At 38.1% G+C, this 24646-nt stretch overlaps 1 protein-coding gene across 2 annotated transcripts in view; it reads left to right on the top strand.

Annotated features, from left to right (window-relative positions):
* Positions 1-24646, top strand: part of znf236 (zinc finger protein 236) — a 66345-nt gene that overhangs the window by 28009 nt on the left and 13690 nt on the right. For both annotated transcript variants that reach the window (XM_088326513.1, XM_088326514.1), the window contains exons 20-29: positions 207-510; positions 2309-2412; positions 5411-5845; positions 7521-7660; positions 17570-17801; positions 18367-18546; positions 20360-20512; positions 21428-21585; positions 21686-21808; positions 23136-23324. In XM_088326513.1, coding sequence (XP_088182639.1) covers positions 207-510; positions 2309-2412; positions 5411-5845; positions 7521-7660; positions 17570-17801; positions 18367-18546; positions 20360-20512; positions 21428-21585; positions 21686-21808; positions 23136-23324 — 2018 coding nt within the window. The remainder of the gene's footprint in view (positions 1-206; positions 511-2308; positions 2413-5410; positions 5846-7520; positions 7661-17569; positions 17802-18366; positions 18547-20359; positions 20513-21427; positions 21586-21685; positions 21809-23135; positions 23325-24646) is intronic.

Genomic DNA, 24646 nt, shown 5'->3' with positions numbered 1-24646 from the left:
CACCAAGCATCTTTTTGATTCATGTCAAGTATCAGATTTTGGTTTACCTTGCTCTGAGTGAAGCAATTCATGATAACAATAAACAAAGCCGACTCTTCAATGAACATTTTGCTAAAAAGTCTGACTCAATGATGTATGTTGTATTTTTTCATAGTGTTAATTTAATACTAATGTCAGTGGAATTCATAACTTTTTCTTTGCCTCAGTTACAGGTCTGGAAGGTCAAGATTTGGAAGAAGATGAAGATGAAGATGATGAAACGGATCAAAAAACATTGAAGAGACGAGGAATGGATATAATCACATTCACAGAGGAGCAAACCGCAGAATTGGCAAAGGATCCCGGTGAGGAAGCGTCAGTATCCGAGCGAATTCTCTCCCAATCTGCTGCCGAGAGGGATCGTATCAGTGAGATCAAGGACAAGGCGGTGGTGTTAGAGACAGAACCCAAGTTTTCAAATTGCTGCACTTTCTGCCCCAAGAGCTTCAAGAAACCCAGTGACCTTGTCAGGTAATGTGAGCCCCTTTTTAATACAGTTTAATTCTAGGCATATCAACATTACTGTATTTCCTTGAACAAAGCATGAATAGAGTTATATAATTTGGATTCTCTGTAACTGTCTGAAAAACCAGCTCTGATATTTGTAAATAATAGAAGGTTGCACTTTTTAATAACAAACAAAAAAGTTTAGATAATAACCTTTTATGTTTTGTACAGAATGTAATGCATACTGAACAACCAGTGTTGGGTGAGTTATTAAAGAATTATTTACAGTTTCTACTTACTAAATTTAAAAAGTAATCACATTACCCCCCCAGACTACTGACATTCAAAAGTACCGCATTACTCTGAATATAACTATATAATAGCACGTTACTCTATATTCTCTCATCGAAGCAGAGCATTTAAAACTGCTTAAAAATATCCACATAATGAAAGAAATAGAAGAAAACATATATACCAACTTGTGTAGGCAGTAAACCCTTCATATGTCTTGGCATGTGCAATCTTGAGGGCTTGTAAACTAACAGCTGAGACAATCCATAACCAATTTGTCTTTTGTTCTTAAACCACTCGAATATTTCCTTGTCCATTTCTGCGTAATGTTCAAGACTGTTTTTTTTTCCAGGCATGGTGTATTGCAAAAATACTTTTTCAATTAAAAAGACCATAATTAATCACCCTTTCACTGTAAAATCTATGCTCACATTTTCCCCATTAGTTTTGTTGTTCCTGTATAAGCCAATTTCCGTCCTCATCCGCTGCCCACCATAAGCTATATCTATCTATTTATCTATCTACCATGGTCATATCCCTCGAGAGGGGTGACCGACAGCAAGACAAAAACATACAAAAACAAAGAAAATAAAAGAAGGGAAAAAGTAGCAAAAACACACAAAAAAATTTGGACCATGGCCAACCCACATGCCCAAACAGTTAAGCACCTCTGCACCCAAGATGGTCATGCTTTCGTCCCTCCAGATGAAACGGGACACAAAAAAGCGTCCGTGTCACTCGGGTCACAACACACTCTTCCGTTCAACAGCAGGCCCCGACAGCTTTCACTGGTTTACCCCTGCCTCATCATACAGGTGCCCTGCCTATCCCTTAGAACGCGTCCAAACATCCCACTATCCTTTTACAACACCTCTCCCCTCATTCCTATCACCAACAAGAGCTCTAGCTTCCTTCTATATTTAGACCTCTTTCCTGCAGTGCACCCAAAACACCATCCATCCATGTCACCATAAGCTACTGGTAACATACAACCAAATATGCTCAAATAAATCGACTCCCTGATTTCAGTATCTTATTTCATGGTTGTAAATATGGCTTAGATGTGAGTATCTACGATAGGAAGAATATGAGTAGAGAGAATTTCCACGTCCTCGTACTCTGTGCTCGAGACAGCGCCACCATAACTAAATTCAGTTATATTTTGTAGGTAGATATAAACACACCCAGCCTATGTAGATATTGTAAGATATTGTAAAGAGGTAACATGTAATTTCAAGAGCAAAGGAGTAAACTTTCCAAGTACAAGAAGACATAATAATCCATGCCCTGCTTTTAACATGAAGTGGGGTAACGCATCATGTCGTAACAGTTGAGTTACAAATTGTCATTTATAACGCGTTCGAGTACTCGTTACAGAGAAACGTACTTGTGTTCTAGGAATGTGTTCTTTGCAACGCGTTACTCCCAACACTGCTAAACACTGGTGTTTATGACGAATCAATATTTAGTTGATCTTCCCGATCTTCTGGGGAACTATGCACAACTCTTAATGTATATTTTTATTTTCTAGGCACATTCGAATCCACACAGGGGAAAGACCATACAAGTGTGATGAATGTGGGAAAAGTTTTACGGTGAAATCTACTTTGGATTGTCATGTGAAGACACACACGGGTTAGTCTTGATTTTTTTACTGGCCCTTTTTATGTTTTTTTTTTTTTTCTTTGGGCGATAGAGAAACCCTAAAAACATCATGTTAGCTCATCCATTAACAATGCATAATCAATGCATCACTTTGCTGGTCTTTTCTAAGAGGGACGAGCATTCTGTAACCAATGTTCCCTCTAATTCTCCACGGGTCTGAGCATTCACACAAAGTCGGTGAGCAACGCTTGAAACAACAGTGAGCAACAGCAATCCCAAGTGTGACAACTAAGTCATTATCAAACTGTCCAAAACTTGACATCACGTTACATTTTGCTGAGTTTCCGGCAATGCAAAAACAAATTTCACTTTTGAATGAATTGACTAATGTATTATTGCAAAGTTTGTACGGCCTACAAACGTCATTTGTTTTTACAACAATTCTTTCACAAGATTTCCATTTCTTTTTTTTCCTGGTATCTTTTGTCGCATAAACATTTTTGGGGGCTTATTTAGTCGGTTGCACGATACACAACTGTATTTAATCACATTTTTTAGTGGAAGTACGATGTTGGCAAGATTGACCTTGTATAATTGGAAATTATTTGAATGCAACACAAGTTTTTTCTTCTTTTTCCCTGTTTTTTTCCTTTTTTTTTAATTACTTTAAAAAAATCTGATTGTGTTTCTTTTTCCTAGCTGTTACTTTTTTCTTTTTGTTCTCTATTTACTTTTTTTTCCTTTGTTTTTTTTCTGGCTTTTTTTCTGAATTTTTCCTTCTTTTTTCTATTTCCTTTGTTTCTTTTTTTTCTCAGCTTTTCATTATTTTTTCCATGTTGGTATTTTTTTTTTCTTTTTTGTTCTATTCCCCCTTCCTTTAAGTCATTTTGTGCATAATTTTACATGATATTTGGTCATATAGGGATGAAAGAAGCAAAAACAACCTGAAGAGCCGTTTAGGACTGGGATGGCATATTTAATAAGATTTTTTAGGACAGGAAGGTTTATTGCGTGTGTTTTTAGTGAGCCAAGCTGAAGAAGCCGGTTCTCGAAAAACTACTGACTTTACTCAACTTCGTTCTACTTCGACCTTGACTTCAAAATACCGCATTTAGAACACAACGTCAGGGGAACCCGTGTATTTTTACCTTCATGGACTGTAACTTTGACTTAATTCACTTCTTAATTAGCAATTTCGAGCCCTGATCATTGTGAGCTGGCTAGATTTTCTTGTGCGCAGAAAAGCTCTGGGTAGTGCGCTATTGCACACACACAGCTTAGAGGGAACATTGCACTGGATAGATTTTCTTGTGCGCTGAGAATGTGCGGGCAGTGCGCGATTGCGCACGCGCGCAGGTTAGAGGGAACATTGTCTGCAACACCGGGAGAGGAATGGAGAATGCTCTCGAACCTGCAGATTACTCTCGACTCTTGGAATTGCTTATAGACCAGCCAGTATTTTCAGAACGGAGGAACATAAGGCACAATCAAATTAGAAAGATAAGAGGGGGCAAGCCCATGAAAACTTTTGATGCTAAATCTAATTCACCCTGGTCATCCTGAAAGGGGGATTACCACTTGTGAGGTCCTTTCTCAAGGTTTCTCTTTTTCCTCACGCTGAGGTTTTGAGTTGTTCCCTGCCCGCATGTTGGTTTAAGAATAGGTAATTGTGTAATTGTAATCCTGTGCAGTCCTTTGAGACATTTTTGTGATTAAGGGCTATATAAATAAATGTGACTTGACTTGACTCGATATGTTAGCAACAGAACCTTAAAGTTACATATTTGATCTATCAAATGTAAATAAAAAGTTTCAAGAGCCTTTCTGAATGGTAATGCTGAACCGTCGTTGACCAAAGTACGGCGCGCATTTCCAAACGTATCAAGGCAGTTGGGCCTTTTGGTCCTCTACTAATTGTTGGGGGCAGATATCCCCAAAATTAATACGATTGACCTATCAGTTGGTGCCCTTATCACAAGTATGGATAAAAAATAATTTAAAGGGAGATTTTGTGTAATTTCGCGCCTTAGTTGTAAAAAACAAAAAACTTTATTAATTTAAAAAAAAAACTGTACTGTTTTTCAACAATTAGTAAAAAATACACGTGAATGGCCTTTTTTTAATACTCAGGTCTGGACACTTGACATGATTGTCTGCCATCTTGCTGATAAGGATTAACCAAAAAAAAACTTGTAAAAGGCTAGGTCAAGTCAAGTCATGTTTATTTGTATAGCCCTTAATCACTAAGAGTCTCAAAGGGCTGCACAGACCACAGATTATTGCAAACCACAGACTATTATGACATCATTACCTGATCCAAAACCTACATGAGGGCAGATAATAGGCAAAACAAGAAGATGAAAAACATTGTGGTTTGGTCACCTTGTGGTTTTTGTCTTTCTTGTGCTTCGTAGCACTCGTTTTTGGTTGCTCTACACGATGCAGTGACATCTACTGGTCAACTATTACACAATGTCCCTTTAACACATTTGATGATCTTGCATAATAGATGGAATATTGTTTAAAATTATGTCTTTAAAATAAATGACTGTAAGCTTTTTATGTTAAAAATATATATTAACTAAACTTAGAGAAATAAACTTTCTTTTTTTTACATAAAATACTTCTTAAAAAATGCAGTCATCAGATTGCAGAATGTGATTGTGTGCACCATGAGGTGTGATGAATTAAAATTTAAGAGCAAGCGATAGGACAGACATGTGTAAAATTCACACTTATTGTTTTCTTCCTAAGATATATATTCCACAAATGAGGGATTGATCAGAGTACTGTTTCTAAATTTGTAAGGCCACATATAATGTTTTGTCATTTGTTCTTACATGACTTTCTCTTAAATTTACAGTGCTGTTATTATATCAAATGAATAACCATTAGCGGTATAAGAACAAATTAATACCATTTTTGAATTGTTTTTTGCTATTTGGTTAAAAATGTCCATGAAACAAGATAGTAGTTATGATTTGGTGTTATGGATAACCATCACTTTCTCCCTTTTTTTATACCGCAGGTCAGAAACAGGTCAACTGTCACATGTGCAACACCTCATTCTCGACAAAGGGTAGCTTAAAAGTGCACATGCGGCTCCACACTGGCTCCAAACCTTTCAAATGCCCCTTTTGTGAGCTCCGCTTTCGAACTTCGGGGCATCGCAAAACTCACATCCAGTGCCACTTCCGCGCTAACGGAGAGAGTCGCAAGTCTAAGAGGCTTTCCTCGTCTTCTGCTCAGAACCGTCATAATGAAGACACGGTGCATTCTGGGGTCTCTGGACAAAACCAGCATACAACAGTGTCAGAGGCACTTCAAACTGTGGGGCTGCTACAAACGCCCAACTCTGACAATATCTACCTCCCAGCGAACCAAGTGCTTACAGGACAGTTTGACCAGAATCTTTTACAGTCTGGCCTTGTGGGACCGGCAATACTTCCAGCTTCAATGTCAGGTATTTGTCTGCTTTAAAATTGCATATAATGAAAGTTAGTTCCAGTGTATTATTATAGTAATTTGTAGTCAATACAGTGGTACCTCTTTATACAAGCTTAATTCGTTCCAGGATCGTGCTGGTAGTCCAAATTGCTCGTGTAACAAGCACATTTCCCCGATATTAGATAATGAAAAATGAATTGCTCAATGAATATAACCTCCCTCTGGAATCATTGCAGCAAAGTGCTGCGTTAATTCATCTGCGGCCTTGTGATTAGCACTCGCTCCTTCCCAATTGGACTCCTTGGCTTGGTCACTCATATGTACACTGTGCTCTTTGTTTTCTTGCTTTGTTTCAATTGTCATCATTCTTTTTTCCTCACCTTACAAAAAACAGATGCTATAAAATATGATTAAAGAGATGCAATCCAAACAAATTGCTGTCGAATACAGGTACTCTAGAGGTATAAGCAAGGGCACAGAATCAGGTGCCTGATGGCGGGAGGTGCATGCGCAAACTGAACTTGGCTGATGGCGCTGAGCGGTCATGAGCCTTCAGTGGTCTTTAGTGTTAGTCTAGGGGGCAGCTCATGAAGTGGGTTTTTCTTTCATAAGAGAGAGGTATTTTTATGGGGAAAAACAAAAACCAACTTGTGTATCAAAATTCTGGTGTGTAGAGGTGCTCTTATAAAGAGGGACCACTGTGTACGTTTGTTCTAATGTAATATTATTGTAATGTCTAGTCTGTACTTGAATAGCTGGAAACCCATTGTTTAAATAGGTTGATCATAGCGAGCATCAATTGTTCCTTTACAAAATAATGTGAGCAGTGAGGTACATATTGTGTTGAGTTTTTTGCGTCTTGCAACTGAGACCAAACTCGGGCACTTTAATATGGTATGGTGGGTATTAGCACGCCACATTGGGTATTTGTATATTGTATTCCTTTTGCTTTATTATTGTAATGTTCTCAGCGAAGGGATGCTGCTGGAAATGTGAATTTCCCTGCGGTGATGAATAAAGTATCTATCTATCTATCATATAAATGGAACTGAAGTTCAATAAGTAGTGTCAGTTGTAGACAAGTGCCAATGATCTGACACTGTTTGCTGAATTGCTGCAGGCCAAATGTCAGATGAGTCTGTTCTAAATGTAAAGGAAGGTGGTCTATCGCCACAGACTCACCTCTATTACCCTTTTCCCCCAGCGTTTGATTGTTGGAAAGATTGGCTTTTTAAAGAACCGATATCCTTGAGATGGGTTTTGACAATTTTATCAATAAAAAGTTTATTTTTATTTTCGACGCAAGTATACTTTTTATACCTCTGCCAGCAGCTCAGCATTACGTTGGGGATTTAAAAAGAAAAATAACACATCCAGACATTGGTAACAGATTCTACTGCCATCTACTTGACTGTACTGTAATTAACTCCAGCATTTCAATGGTTTGGGGTTTGGAAGGTAACAACTGCATGTAGTGTTTGAAATTTCTAAGCTTTAATGACAGTTTCTAACGGTTCACTCACGCTCAGAATTTCTACAGTACATAAATGAGTTGTACATGTGGGTCAATAAAACCTAGATTTTGCCTTAGTTAACCACATACAAACTGAAAAAATGTAATCCTTTTGTTTTTTACATAAATTATTGGTTTTCACTCAATAATCAGATCGTATATGTGTTTGTTGTGGTAGGAGATGTGAATGTGTCTATATCAGATGGGCTGACCACACTTGAAGGGATTCACTTCCAGTTGACTCCAGCCAACTTGGTGTGTCCGAATGTTCAGATCTCTGGCATCGACGCAAGCAACCTAAACAACATAACTCTGCAGGTAACACGCACCAATCTTTTTATTTAGGTAATCATTTGTAGTAATGGCTTTGTGTGCAACTAGTTGGATATGAATTATAAAGGATACGTTCTGTATTAAAATGAAATAATTAAAATCACTAGGCACTCTTATAAATCAATGTTGATTTATTTTTCTCTTTAGTTTCTCACAAATTATTCTTTTATTTGAATAATTGATTGGGATTCAAGATGGCGACTGCGCATGGATACATGCTTGCGGCGAGCTCTCCAGCTAATCTTCTATTTATTGCCGTTCTCTTGTCTTTTTTGCTTTCACTTTTGGACACATGTGTGGCCAAAAACACTTACAGTAGGGACGAACTTATTCGGTTGGGAGGGCGTCTAAATTTCGATTATTCGGGCACTTTTTATACCGCCCATGATATACCGAGCGAACTTCAAAGAGACCCGGCATCCTTGTGGACAGCTATTCCTCTTAAAAAACGGCGGCGGCGGCCCCGTAAAGAAAGAAAACAGAAACGTGGTTGCCGTGCAGGTAGATGTGTGAAGCGTGTGAAGTCCAAGCAGCAAGATGGACGCGAGGATGTAACTAATTCCACCATTCATTCCTCGCCGGACAACCGACGCTTTGAACTCAGCGCTCACGAGCGGCCACAACGCCGGGAGCTTTTGAAGATCTCGACAAAGACTACAAAGAGTTCAGCTAAGTCAAATGATTCAGCAAAGCTGAAATTTGGTCTGTTAAATATTAGATCGCTTGCTCCAAAAGCTTTACTTGTTGATAACATTATTCGTGATTATAAACTTAACTGTATGGGTCTTTGTGAAACGTGGTTACGCCCGGATGAGCACTTAGCGCTAAATTATGCCTCTCCCCCAGACTACGAGAGTAGTCATATAGCACGCACGCTGAAAAGAGGTGGTGGTGTTGCGCTAATCTCTGAAAAATCGCTCAAATTTAATACACGTACCTCTAATAATTACAAAACGTTTGAGGCTCTTGTGATGCGGTCCCCTCAATTGTCAATTGATGTAATAACTATCTATCGTGCACCTGGGCCATACACAACTTTCTTAGACGAATTTGCTGAACTTTTGTCTGAACTAGTAACCTATGCAGACAAAATTATAATTATGGGAGACTTTAACATTCATATGAACTCCCCACACAGTTCACTTACTATTGCGTTTAGTTCTCTAATTGATGCATTTGGTTTTACTCAACTGGTTGACTTGCCAACCCATAAAAATGGGAACACGCTAGACTTGATTCTGACTCGAGGAGTTTTAACCTCAAACATTATGGTGCTACCGTGTACTACTGTTATCTCTGATCATTATTTAGTGACATTTGAGGTGCTAACTAAATGTAAAGTTAATAAAGCTGAGGGATCTAGCGGACGCAATATAAGCACTGGCACAGTTTCTGAGCTCTTTGAACTCCTTCCTGGAGCAGTTGCGTCCTTTCCTAAATACAATGGCTCGATTGACTCACTCATGAATGAGTTCAATACCACCCTGACTAGTGTGCTGGATTCAATAGCGCCCATAAAACTAAAATCACGTCCTAAAAGACGCACACCTTGGTTTACTGATGAAACTAGAACCCTTAAAAAAGAATGCAGGAAATGGGAGAGAAAATGGCGCGCTACCAAGCTTGAGGTTTTCCATCAAACCTGGTGTGACAGCTTGTTAAAGTATAAAGCGGCCCTTGCCTCTGCAAAATCGGCCTACCTTTCGAAGGTGATTGCGTCTCAAAAGAACAACCCCAAAGCCCTTTTTGACACTGTAGCATCGCTTACAAGGCAACAGCCTATCGCAGACAGTTCGACACACTCTGCTCAGGACTTAATGGTCTTCTTCACTAAGAAGATTCAATGCATACAGGAAGAAATTGCAAAAGATATTGTTAGTACCACACGTATTAAAGGACTGAAATTTACAGATGCACGACAGGGTGGCTGCCCTGGGAAAATGGCCGGTTTTAGTGAACTGTCACTTGATGATCTCAAACAAGTGGTGAATGCGGCCAAACCGACAACTTGCCAGTTCGACCCGCTCCCAGGTTCACATATTAAAAGTCTTTTTAGCGTCCTTGGGCCTTCAGTTCTAAATATTATAAATACATCACTCTCCTCAGGTGTAGTTCCAGCAGCTTTTAAGTCCGCCGTTATTAAACCCACACTGAAACGACCCAACCTTGATCCAGAAATATTAAGTAATTACAGACCTGTGTCAAACCTACCTTTCCTCTCTAAAGTACTCGAAAGAGTAGTGGCACAGCAGCTGAATGCTTTCATATCGGAGAATAACCTTTTTGAATCCATGCAATCAGGATTCAGGGCTAACCACTCTACTGAGACAGCTCTGATCAAGGTAACAAATGATCTCCTAATGTCAATGGATTCTGGCGCTTCATCACTTTTGCTGCTGCTGGATCTTAGTGCTGCTTTTGACACAGTACGCCACAATATCCTACTAGAACGGTTGGAAAAATGGATTGGTCTCTCAGGAGCTGTCCTCTCGTGGTTCAAATCCTACCTCTCAGATAGGACACACTGTGTTAAATATGGTGAAACGACATCTGAGCCCTTTAATGTTACCTGCGGTGTTCCGCAGGGTTCAGTGCTCGGCCCCCTACTTTTCAACATTTACATGCTTCCGTTAGGTGATATTATTCGCAAGTACAATATCAGCTTCCATTGCTATGCAGACGACACTCAACTATATCTTCCGTTGGAGGAATCTTCCACACTAAACTGTGGAAATTTGGAGGCCTGTCTCACTGAGATAAAAGAGTGGATGTCACTCAACTTCTTGCGTCTTAACTCTGAAAAGACTGAAATGTTAGTCATTGGTCCTTCTAAATGCCGGGACTTATTCTCAAAAACTGCTGTGAACATTGACAAATGTCACATCACACAGAGTGACTCAGTTAAAAATTTAGGTGTCATATTTGACCCTGAACTATCCTTTGAGATGCATGTAAAACAAATTACTAGAACTGCCTTCTTCCATCTTCGCAACATTGCTAAAATCCGTTCAATACTGTCTCAGTCTGATGCGGAAACAATAATTCATGCATTTGTTACCTCCCGTCTCGATTACTGCAATGCACTACTCTCCGGTCTCCCGAAGTCCAGAATCAAGTCTCTTCAGCTAGTACAAAATGCCGCAGCGAGGCTCTTAACCAGGACAAAAAAGTACGATCACATAACACCGATTTTGGCTAACCTGCATTGGCTCCCAGTTAGCCAAAGATGTGACTTCAAAGTTCTCTTAGTATTGTACAAAATCATACATGGACTTGCTCCCTCTTATCTTTCAGATCTGATCTGCCACTATGTCCCGGGCCGAAGCCTACGATCTGAGAGTGCTGGTCTTCTGATGATCCCGAGAGCAAAGAAGTCTTCTGCTGGTTCGAGAGCGTTCTCCATCCGGGCACCGGTGCTGTGGAATGCTCTTCCCCCTGAGATTCGATCTGCAACCTCAGTGGAAATGTTTAAATCTAAACTTAAAACTCACTTCTACTCCATTGCATACGAATAACCTACTCCTCTTGTCGGTTGAAAATAGTTTGTGTAATATAGTGTAACAATCTGTGAAGCCCTTTGAGACTCTTCGTGATTTAGGGCTATACAAATAAAAATGACTTGACTTGACTTGAAATAAAAGAATTAACAGACCACAAAATTAGTTCTTTGTAATCTCCACACCAGAGTAATTGCCATTGACACAATCACAGTGGCATTGATTTAAAGGGCCCGGTCACACAGCCTTTTGCGTCTGTATCGCGGGTAAAGTTTTGCGATTTTTTTTTTTTTTTTTTTTTTTTTTTTTTTTTTTTGCCCGTGGTTGCCTGCGGTGGGAAATGTGCAAAATTGGCCAGTGACTGTTCCGCGTCCTTCCGGCGACTGTTCCGCGTCCTTATCGCTGGTAACCGCGGCTGCATCGCTGTGCCGCCCGAGGTTACCCGTGGTCTAAAGTTTTTTTTTTTTTTTTACTTTTTATTTCTCACACCAATTTTGACAGAGGTTTGATTCCCCCATCTTACATCAACACAAAATATATACACTTGACACACTCATAAATAACAGAAGGAACAACAAAGAACAAAAAATGCTATTAATAGAAAATAAGAATAAATGCTCATACAATAAATCCATACAAAAAGAAATATATATATATATATATATATATATATATATATATATATATATATATATATATATATATAAATTAATACATCAAAATATACACCCAAAGAAAAAAAAAAACAAAAAAAAAAACACACATAATAATTAGGGGGAGGTGTTTAGACATCAAGTAAAATTTGTGTGATAGGCTTCCATCTTTTCTCAAATTGGTCAAGTTTCAGTTGAAGTCTTGCAGTGATTTTTTCCATAATGTACATTTGCTTTAATTTGTCTCTCCATTGTTTTATGTCAGGAGGTTGTGGTTTCAGCCAGGACACTGTGATCATTTTCTTTGCTACCAGAAGCATTACCCTTAGTATATATTTCTGTTGACCAGATAGTAATTCTTCTGGCAAAATTCCTATTATGTAAGCCTTTGGGTCCAACCGCAACTCCCAGCCAGTGATTAATTTTATTTCTCTCTGGATACTTCTCCAAAAATTTGATATTACAGGGCAATTCCAGAAAATATGCGTAAAGTCTCCGACCCCCCCACAGTTACGCCAACATAGATTCGAGGTATTTTTATACTTTGAAGTGATAGAGGGTGTATAGAAGAATCACATTTTTACTTTCCATTTAAACTCCCTCCATGTCGGGCTGTTGGTTATTTTGTGTCCCTCTTTCAATGTTTTTTCCCATTCGTTGTCTTTTATCGCTACATTAGTTTCTTGTTCCCATTTTTCCTTAACTGCCATGTCCTCATTACTGAGGTCCATTCTCAGGGCTTTATATAGTTTTGATATAACCCCCTTTATTGATTGTCCTTTTGTATACGATATTAATAATTGCTCTACCTTAGTTGGCTCCTTACATATTTTCCCCCATTCCTCGTGTTTCTGGAGGTAATGTCTTAGTTGCAAATATTTGTAGAAATCATTTCTGGGTAGGTCAAATTCTTGTTGGAGTTGTTCAAATGATTTCATTGCCTGTGCTTCCAATACTTGGGTAATCAACATCAGTCCTTTTTGGGCCCATTTTTGAAACCCTACCTCCATGACCCCAGGTTTAAAGTCTGGATTTTTCGCTATTTTGGTAGCCCTATTCACAGATCTTGATATTTTTAATTTTTTTTGTATTGTTGACCAAGTTTTAATAGTTCCCTTAATCCATTCATTCTGGATTTTTAATTTCTTCCACCTCGTGACTGATATGTATGGTAACGATTCCACAGGCATATTTGGACAAGATCGCTGCTCCATGTCCACCCATATCGTATCTTTGTCTGTAGTAATCCACAAGATGAGTGCTTTAATTTGAGCTGCCCAATAGTAATATTTAATATTGGGTAGGTCTAGGCCCCCCTTTTCTTTAGGAGCTAACAGGGTTTTGTATTTTATTCTAGGTTTCTTGTTTTGCCAAAGGAATTTTGCTATCAACTTATTTAACATTTTAAATGTGGATGCCGGGATCAGAATTGGAAGGGATTGAAACAGAAATAATAGTCTTGGTAATATGTTCATTCTGATTGTTTCTATCCTGCCGATAAGACTTAAGGGCAAAATTTCCCATTTTCCAAATCTTTCCTTATTTCTTTTATCAACATTCCATAATTTGCATCAAACAGCTGTGTGGTATGTGGTGTAATGGTCACCCCCAAATATTTAAACCCTTTATTTGTCCATTTAAAATCAAATCTTTCACTCACATCTGTTGGATATTTTCCTGATATCATCATTGCTATTGATTTGCTCTCATTATTTGAATACCCAGCTACTTCTCCATATATTTTAAGGCTCTCCAACAGTGGTGGTATTGATAACGAAGGTTCCTCCAGCATTACCAACAGGTCGTCTGCAAACAATGATATTTTATGTTCTGTTCCTCCTTCATCCAATATCCCCCTTATTTGCTCATTTTGTCTAATTGATTCTGCGAGTGCTTCTATGCTTATTGCAAACAAGAGTGGGCTTAAACAATCCCCTTGCCGGACTCCTCTTTTGATTTCAAAGAAATCTGAACAGTGACCATTTACTCTAAAACGAGATTTAGGATTTTTATAGATTATTTTCACCCATTCAACAAATATTGGAGGGAAGCCAAAAGCTATAAGTGATTGATGTAAGAAGCTCCATTTCACCCCATCGAAAGCTTTTTGTGCATCCAAGCTCAGTAACATCGAGGGTTGGGTCTTAGATTTTGTGCTCGTAATTATGTTTAGTATCCTCCTAATATTGTTTGCACCCTGCCTTCCCGGAATAAACCCTGTTTGATCATTTCTAATTAATTTCGCTATAAATTTCTGCATTCTTTTTGCAAGTATGCTTGTAAGAATTTTTAGATCATTACAAAGTAAACTAACTGGTCTATAGCTTTCACACAATATTGGGTCTTTTCCTTCTTTGTGCAGGACTGTTATGATGGCTTCCGACCATGCTTTGGGGGGATCTCCTTTTGTTAGAGCATAGTTAAATACTTTCTGCAGTACTGGTGTTAATTCTTCCTTAAAGCTTTTGTAGAACACCCCCGGGAATCCATCCGTTCCTGGTGATTTATTTATTTTTAAGTTATTTATTGTGTCTTGTATTTCCTGTTTTGTAATGGGGCGAATAATTTCTAATGTATCCCCTCCTGTTAGTGTCGGTAAATGTAGTTTTCCTAAAAAGTTTTGTGCCGTGTAGCTATCTAAGTCATTTTCTGAGTCCTTGTATAATTCTTTATAATAATCTGCAAATGCTTCTGCTATACCTTTGGGTTTTACTAAACATTGTTTAGAGATAGGATGTTTTATTTGTGATATAATTCTATCTGTTTGGGCCTTTTTAAGTTGGAAGGCGAGCAGTCGACTGGCTCTATTGCCCATTTCATAGTATCTCTGGTTCACAAAGCGCAGAGCCCCTTCTGCTTTATTTGTCAAAAGTTCATCTAATTTGCTTCTGGTTATTTTTAATACCTGTAATCTGGATTCACTTGGTGTTTTTTTATGTTCTTCTTCTAGTTCCTTAATCTTATCCTCCAATTCCTTCTGATTCTTTAAGCGTATTCGTTTCAGCCGGGACGATATTTCAATTAATTTCCCCCTTATTACAGCTTTCCCTCCTTCCCATAATATTGATGGAGAAACCTCATTGTTGTCATTGATTTGGAAATATTCTTTTATACACCGTTTTATTTCCTGTACTACGTTTTTATCTGAGAGGAGAGATACATTCATCCTCCAATACCTAAAATAGGGTTCATTGTCTAAACTTAGTTTCAAAGTAATTGGAGAATGGTCACTTATAGTAATATTCTCTATACCACACTCTACTACTGTATGCATATGTTGTCTTGAAACGTAAAAGTAATCAATTCTCGAATAGCTGCCATGCGGGTTTGAATAGAAAGTATAGTCTTTAGTTTGGGGATTCTTCTCTCTCCATGGATCTTTCAATCCCAATTCTTTAGTTATGTTATTCAACATCCTCGACCTCTTTGTGTTTGTTCCATGTACTGAAGGATACTTGTCCACTTTGCAATTCTGTACAGTGTTAAAGTCACCTCCTATAAGTAACATTCCCTTCGCACAGTTGGTTATTACTTTAGCTAATACTTGAAAAAATGTCCCCTTTTCCTCAACTGGTGCATAAACATTCATTATTGATATTTCCCAACCGGCCATTGACCCTATAATCATTATATATCGCCCCAGATTGTCCTTCACTTCTTTTTCGACTTTAAACGCCACCCCTTTTCCAAGTAAAATTGCTACTCCCCTCCTTTTACCATAGGATGCGTAGAACACCTGGTTCACCCATTCTCTTTTTAGCTTCTTATGTTCAATCTCGGTCAAATGTGTCTCTTGTAATAAGGCTATTGAGCTCTGCAATGTCTTGAGTTGATTCAATATCTTCTTTCTCTTGATGGGGTGGTTTAGCCCATGTACATTATATGAAACAATATTTAGATTGCTCATGCTTTGTATTGAGTCTCACTGATTTTTGAAGCATACAGAAACACTACATTAATTACTAACACCTCCATTGACAAAACAAACCAAATTACTAACAAACATATTGACAAGCACACATAATTTCTCACCAAAAAGAAAAAAAACACACCCAAAAAACAAAAACCCATGTCTTCCAAGAGTCCAATTGGAGAGTTGTGGCTACCCTCCTGGAAATATGCACTCAGTGCGTGAACAACTTTTGTACCGTCGTCCATAGTTATAACTAACTAAATATTTTAAAGTAGCTCTATGCCAATATAAATACATACATTGTTTTAATTTAAAGATAATAATTTTACTTGGTATTTTACTTACTTCTAACTTATTGAATTTATAATAGAAAGGGCAGATATGGTCCTTACTCTTTCTCCCCAAATCCGAATATGGCTTCGTTTTGCTCCATAGGAGCTTGTAAGTCACCTTCTCCGTGGTCTAAAGTTTTGAGCAGCGCAAAACTTTTTCGCGCGGCCAACTGCGTGTGAATTTCTTACCGCGTGTAAAGCACGGCTGTATCTCGTCTGTATCGCGATCTCAAAAGCGTCCAACAGCGTCTGCTTCACGGGCAGACATTTCTGGCCGTGATTCAGCCTCGATACGCCCGTGAAAGGCTGTGTGACCGGGCCTTAAGTTAACTTCAGATTGATGGGAATCTTCTGCACTGCCACATTAAAACAGGGTTTTCTGCAAAATAACTATCCAATACGTTCTATAAATGGTAATACACTAGTATTCCTCTGCTCAATAAAATATTGTGTTTATCTTCTTTTTATACATGTTTGTTTTGTGAAGTTGACTGTACATTTTCTAGGATATCTTATTGATTAAAGGCTATGGTGATACCCTCAGGTGATATGTAATCTCACATGTTTCAAACTCCTAGCTCGGAGGCCAAATGTGGCCTGCCATATCATTTTATGCAACCCATGAGAGCCTAAAATGTATGATTAAAAATTAAATAGGTCACAACAGTGCTTTAATCAAAAACAGTGTTACCCAAATAACCTGTCAACTATGACATACTTTCAAAGTAACGGCTAACCCACTACACGGATGTGTTTTCACATCAATGCCAAAGAGTGGATTTGAGGAATAAATAAATGACAATTTTATTTTATTTTTTAAATAAATTAATTTATTCAGATTTTTCTTTTCGATTGTTTTCAGTTATTAGATAAATGTAATATTATTTATTTACTATTTTGTTTTCTTAATTTGTCATATTTTTATATTTTTTATGTATCTAATTATTTTTCTTGACTTGAGATGACCTGAACCATAAATCTATCGATTGATTGTCATGTTTTTTTCTGTTACATTACATTTGTTTTATTTATTTAACATATAGGTGTAGCCATATATTTTTACTGCAATCGTAAAGTCTGTGACTTGAACAAGACAAAAATCTGGGTTATTTTACATGAAGGATTAGTTATTTATGTTCAAATGGTTACATTTATAGGTGACATCCAGCCCTTCGAGGGCAGCCATTACACTGATGTGGCCCTCGGTGAAAGTGAGTTTTGACACCCAGGTGTAAACACATATCGATTCAATTATATATATTAAATTAGATATTGATATATGGCCATTGATCTATCACCATGTCAGTGGTCATGCATACCAGCATCAATTAAACATATTGAATTAACTCTAAATAATTATATTCAGCCATGGATGTATAGCATTGACAATGTGCTCATGCATTCCCTTCTACATTGAATATGTAATGATATTAGATTTTAAACGAATTATGACTCAAGATTTAATTATAAAGCCATACACCCCATGTCTTTTTCGGCAGATCGACCATGCCCTTCTCCAACAGACCCTCCAGCAGGGCGGACTTCTCTCTCAGCCTCTGAGTGTCGATACTGGTCTTGTCCTCCACTCCGGAAATCAGCTCATGTCTACTAGTGACCCATCTGTATCAACAAACGTTGTCCTTCATCCACTGACTAGTTCAGGCCTGCAGTCCTCCACAATTACACCTGCCCAAGTCACGATGGCTGGCCTCTCTGAGCAAGACAATGCAGGTATGGTTCTTAGCTGTGAAAATTGCTAGATACAGGGTTCGTATGGTCGCTTGAAATCATTGAAAATGATGAATCTGAATGTTGTGTTTTAAAGCTTTCAAAAGTTGCTTACATTTTGGGTGAAGTGCTTGTAAATGCTTGAAATTGTGTTCAAAATCAGCGCTACACATAGATTGTAAGAGCCACTTTGTGGAGCTTTAGTGTGGGATACTTTTTCCTTGCATACAACACCAGTCCATACAGGAGTAACAAGTAAAATACCTTTTTGTGCCAGGATTTTGAATGTTCATTTTTACAGTAGCTTAGTTCACACATAAGTTAAACTTGTGAACAATTTACTTTTTCCACATACAGCCACATACTGTTGGTGGGATCAATAATAACAATGATAATGGCAATTAATCAATACCTATTTTTAATGACAATGTCATATTATATTATTTCTTCAAATGGTACTGGAGACATTTAAAAATGGCTTTGAAAGTTTTTTAAAACTGTGTAGATGTTTTTTTATGTAAACTTACCCCTTGCAAAGTAATGAACTTTCTCTTTACTAATCATTCAGGCTCACAGGACCTGAATCATGTCATGGGAAGCGCAGGGTTGGGGAGTGGAGGTACAGGCAGTCAAGAGATTACACTCACTATCAACAATTCAAGCCTCACGCAAGCGCTAGCTCAAGCAACAGCTTCTGGTTCCAACACCTCTGTGGGAAACCCTCAAGAGATTACTCTCACCATATCAGGTATATACTTATAAACAGAGCATGTGGCTTTTGGGTTTATCAAGCCTTAGCAGTGTCAGGGATGTCAATGAAAAACAGTAATTGATTTTTTTTTAATCGTGTAGCCCTAGCTATCTAGTTTACAATTACCGTGGATACTCTCATATTAGCCAAACCCCTAAAACTGCTTTGAAATAGCCACATAAATAGGGGAAAACATACACCAACCTGAGGAAGCTGTGAACCCTTCATATTTCTCAGCTTGTGCAGTCTTGAGAGTCTGCAAACGAACACATTGCCGAGACACTCCATATCAATTTTTTTCCCAGGGCTTCAAACTGCTGGAAGATATCCATTTCTGGGTACTGTTCTGAACGTTTTCTTTTTTTGCCCATGGACGATTTATTTAAAAATGTATTTTACAAATAAATAGACCACAGTTCAGCATAATTTTACCGTAAATTCTGTGCTCACATTCTTCCCAGTGGTTTCCCATTGGTTCGTTTATTTTATATGAGCCACACACCCCTCCCCACGCGCTGCCTACGATTCGTAACTGGTGGCAAACAGCCAAATATGCGCATAAAAGCTGACCCCCTAATTTCAGTATTTTATTGTTAGTAAATACAGCTTGGGTGCAAGTATATACAGTAAAGAAAATAAGTATTTGAACACCATGCTATTTTTCTATCGTAGGTGCATGTCCACTTGAGAGAGAAAAAGAAAAATCCAGCAATCTCAATGCATGATTTTTTAATGATTTATTCATGTGATATAACTGCAAATGAGTATTTAAACACCTGTGTATCATCTAGAATTCTGGCCCCTTGAAAGACCTGTTGGTCCACCCAATAGAAGTCCACCTGCATTCCATGTATTATCCTGAGTCAGATGCACCTGTTTGAGTTTGTTAGCCACATATAGACACCTGCCCACCCCATACAATCAGTAAGACTTTAACTTGTAACATGACGAAGACCAAAGACACCACAGACTAAATTGTACACCTCCACAAGGCTGGAAAGGGCTACGGAGCGATTGTCAAGCAGCTTGGTGAAAAGAGGTCCACTGTTTGAGCAATCATTAGAAAATGGAAGAAGCTAAACATGACTGGAGGATGGGGGAAAATGGGGAGAAATAGCAGGGTGTTCAAATACTTATTTTCTTCACTGTGTGATAGGGAGAATATCTCCGCTATGAGAGATTACTTTCACTCTGTGCTTGCCATAACTGTATCCAGTTTTACTTTGTAGGCAAATACGTTAATGTTTTTAGCAGATTGAGGGTTGTGCTTGACGAGAGTGATCCAGAAGTATTCAGCAATCATAGAACACTGTAATTCTTTTTAAAAAGTGGCAGAGTGACACATTAATGCCCTTTGTAGTAACAACAGTATTATTTCTAAATTGTATTAAAAAGTTGTAAACATACTGATTGCAGAGAAAAGTAATTGCGTTCCAGGAACTTGTTCATGTGTAACACCTTAATCACAACACCGAACCCTAGTCCCTTTCTTGATTTCCCAATTCAGGCAAGAAATACAAGGGAAAAAAAACAATCAATGACTAACAAAAAATTATTTTATAAATGAAGAGATGTTTATAAAAACTCAATTCAATTATTCATGTCTTGTGTTGCAATCCAGGCTTTTTCATCAGCGCAAAATTAAACATGATCTTAACTGTTCAATCATGTAACACAAAACTCCAGTTGATGACGGAGTAAGTTTAAAACTGTGATGTAGCCTTTAGTGCTCTGTGGATAAATGCTCTCTACACTTTTGATTACATTCTATTGTTGCAAAATAAATCACCCATTTATATTATATTTTCAGGTCAAGATCTCCTCCCTCAGCACACCAACAACGCTGAGATAAACAATAGCCTTAGGCTAGCATCGCTACGCTCAGGCCAGCCCACCAATGCCACCCTGACTATCAACAATGACCACCTTTTGCATCAAGACCCCTCAAACATAGGAATGGCTGGTAAGACTATGCACCTGAAAACTGGATACTTTAAACATTGGACAGAAAATGTACATGTTAAATTTTCTTCAACGAAACACTTCCATAAGAAATTTCTTAAAATGTAACCATGAATACCAAATACTATCATTACAAAACTAACTATGGATGCAATGAATATCATACTTTCAAATGATGATATCATTGTTATTTATTTTTACTCAAATTGAAATCTACAAAAGTACCTTACAGATGTATTTGGCAACCACCAGTAGAGGAATGTTAATAAACAAAAACAGGAAAAAAAGAAATAAAAAACGAATGTCCTTATTTTTCACTTGTACTGTATTCATTTCACTAAAAAAATATTCAAAGTTTGGGTCTTTGTTGAACCGAAGTCGTTTGGTAGTAAAGCACAGTAAATGGCAACGATTGATCAGTCAACAAAAATATTGTTTTTTCCCATTTGCTCAGCATTGGATGCAACGGGAATCAATTTTGGATTGTGGTGGTGAAAGCAACAAATCGTAACCACTATGCCACTAGAAATATCGATGACAAAGAAAACGGCATTATATTTTTTACTTATACCGAATTTATACGCGCACAAAGAAACTCAAATTTGGGTGTGCACTTATACCGAGGTATTACGATAGTATATCACCGTAGTTGGTGGTCAAGTGATTACACAGTGGAATTGGGCTTATCATTATTGTTATTATTGTTTTTGTTTTTTTTTCATATCTCGACTGTTATTATTGGCGCCGAGCTGTGGGAACATAATCAGACAATAAACCGGTCCACACTAGGTACAGAAAAGGTTGCGGACCAATGCCTTACAATACAATATTGTACTGTGCAGTTGCCATCAAACTCAGGAGTTTGGAATTATGAAACACAAAAATGTAAATATTTCATTGCATATTTTTCTTACAGTGACCAGTCTTCCATCAAGCACTTCGCTATCACACACCACTTCATCTCATAGCTTAGTATTATCACCAGGAGGTGTGGCAAATGATGGTACTGTTACACTGACCCTAGCAGATGCCCATGGTATGCTGGATGGCGTAACAGTAAATCTCAATGCACAGGTAAAACACTATTGATTTTTTTTTTTCCGCAACAGAATTTTCATCTTGTGGCTCCTAACTTTTCAGTTTTCCAGGTAACAAAGTCTTTTTTTATCTTTAGGGTCAGACATTCTCTGCCGTACTGAATGACTCCAATCTTCAATCTGGACAAGCAAGCATTGCAGGTCAACCGGTCATACTTGTCAGCCAACCTTTGATGGGGACTTCTGACAATGGATATAACGTAAGTCAATAAGTGAGCCAGGAGGAATAGGGTGGGGGGGATTGGTTTGGGGGGGTCTCCTCACATTTTGACAGCATTGGATTGAGAAAATAGATGCCGTGCTCAATACTAAGAACAGGGATTACAAAAAAACGTTTTAGATATGGACAAGCAACATTAATAGCCTATAAACAAAACATCTAATCTTAATTCTTTCAATGCCAGAGACCTTATTTGACAAAAAAGCTTTGTCTGGGGATCATGGGTTGCCTGCAGTCAATTGATAGTTTACTACATCTTGATGTGTTCATCAATCATTCTCCCCTTTCATTGTTGTTTTTTTAAAAAACTCTTATCCTCTTTCTGCATTGACTTCCTGCTGCTCCCCTTTGGGACTCTTCTTTTGGCCCCCAAAATACTGGCTTCTGTCTAATAAAACTAGTGTTTGACATCTGTTATTTGTTACAAACTTTATATATATAGATCACGGTTCACGGATCCCTTAACAGCATGGGAGGTTGGGGCACCAATGTGGACGCAACTCTGGACAGCCTTCTCCACTGTTGACAGTCCCTTATTTATCAGTGTTGTCAAAGAGCGCTAGAGTTCTATTTGTCAACCTTTGTTTATAATTTTCACTGTGTTTGAATATTTTTCTTGCCGGCTATTTCCTTTTGCAGTTCCCCTTCTATCAATTTCATTTTTTCCTGAAAATGCTTCGGAATATGTCTTCTATGGTTTTGTGTGTGAAATGAAATGAAATGATCTGCATTTATATAGCGCTTTTCAAGTCAAGACTTCCCAAAGCGCTTTACAGTGTGCTTCACATTTCCCAATAGCTACCGTGCAGCCATGTAAGGCGCTAACCTGCTTATTGGGGGGGCATTAGGGGTTCAGTGTCTTACCCAAGGACACTTCGACATCTAACACGGAGGAGCCGGGATTCGAACTGCGATCTCTTAATCCCAAGATGAGTGCTCTACCTCCTGAGCTATAGTACTCAAGTAAAATTATCTGCAAGCACGATTGCAATTGTAAAAAGCTGATTGTCAATATATGACCTGTAAAAATATGGCAAGCCAATGTATACCGTGCCAAACTTCCAAAGGCAGCTGCCATGGACTTCATCAAAAACACAACTCACATGAATTTTAGCAGTCAATAAAAGTGATGGTAGAATGAGAAGCATTTTGAAGACTCTTGTTTTGTCAGAGAGTCGTCATTTTCCCATTCCCTCGCACACATTTACATTTGAAGTAATACCATCCAAGCTATTAATAAAACGCAACTATATATATTTTTTATAATGCATAACAATGCGCTGATGCTATTTCGAATTGTGTTCCAGATCGGACATGATAAGGGCAGGAAAGGTCAACCCACTGATGCTGAAGTACAACACAAATGCTTCTACTGTAATCTCATTTGCCCAAATGCCAACTCTCTACGCCGTCACTGTAAGCTAACCCATAGTAAGGACCGGTGCCACTTCTGCAGCATCTGCAACAAGGCCTTTAAGCGAGCAATGCATCTTAAGGTAAGAGTCAATAGCAGAGCAGATTGTGCTATTACGAAACACAGAGCCTGAGTGGCCAAGAAAATCTACAGTACTGTATACACCTCCTGGGAATTGTGGACATCAATCAAGAAATAATGGTTTTGATTAATGAACTCATATAAGTAAAATAAAGACAGATACATGAAAAACAATTTCAAAACTTACCGTAAATTCTAGACTACAAAATCACTCCTGATTGAAAGCTGCATGCGCAAATTTAAGGAAGTAACTGAAGTTTGTAAAATTAAATGAACTCTTTCATGTCCATTTGACACATTTTAAAAATATCTGCGGGGATATGTCTAGTACAGAAAAGTAACACAATGTGCTGCGATTAAGCCACTCGATTGCTGACTTGGTCTGTAATCGTCAACCCTAACTAGCACAGCAGTCAATAATAGTTATATTGGCATTAATATATACATCTGAGTATGACAAAATTATTCTCTAAACAAAACTATGTACTGTACTGACTAAAATTCAGAACCCTGAACAATCACAACAGTACGCCACATGCAAGTCATGTGACTGATCTTAAGCTCTCGAGAGGAGACCAATTATTGCTACTACTACTGGACAGAGCGGGGAGTGCCACCACATGGACGCGGGGTTAAGACGGGCACTGCAACTATGAAGATCTGCAGGAAGGGCCCTGCGCGTCCAAAGTCATTGCCGACACCCAGTGCGACCATCCGCCTCACAAAAAAAAAAAAAAGCCTCATCGTATTGTAAGCCACAATGCGAGACATACCTAATTGGTATAATGGCGGCGCCCTCTGTTGGCTGCGGCTGCATCGACTCGCTACAACGGGTCAGGTGTATCGACATTTCGTTCTGTGTACATTGTTACAAAGAATGACAATACAAAGGAAATTATTATTATTATTATTATTATTATTTAAATGTAACAAAAAGTGGCAGCTTGTCCTACAGAATTGAATGAAATTATAAATTGATACAAAACTGTATTTAATAAATACAGAAAAATCGTAATAATATGACTGACTCTTACAAAAGGTTTGCATTTTTCAAAACATAAAAATTGAGAATTATTTGGACACATAGTATTTGCTAGTGATGCATTTATTACACAGAACAATCCCTTTAAAACTACATTTTAACGTTTCGGTTTCAGGACAAAGGAAATATTGATGTTAAAGGTTATGTCTGGGATTTGAAACTTTGTTACTCTCCTCCACTACCTCCTGGCTTAAAGTAATGATCCCAGCCTCTGTCAGGTCATTCATCAAGTACATGCATTTCTCAGACGCGCTCAAATAAACTATTCTTTTGTCATTATT

Source organism: Urocampus carinirostris, chromosome 2, assembly GCF_059441175.1.
Source record: "Urocampus carinirostris isolate Australia breed hairy pipefish chromosome 2, RoL_Ucar_1.0, whole genome shotgun sequence".
NCBI lineage: Eukaryota > Metazoa > Chordata > Actinopteri > Syngnathiformes > Syngnathidae > Urocampus > Urocampus carinirostris.
The sequence above is the reverse complement of the archived record's forward strand: the minus strand, read 5'-3'. Positions and strand labels throughout refer to the sequence as shown.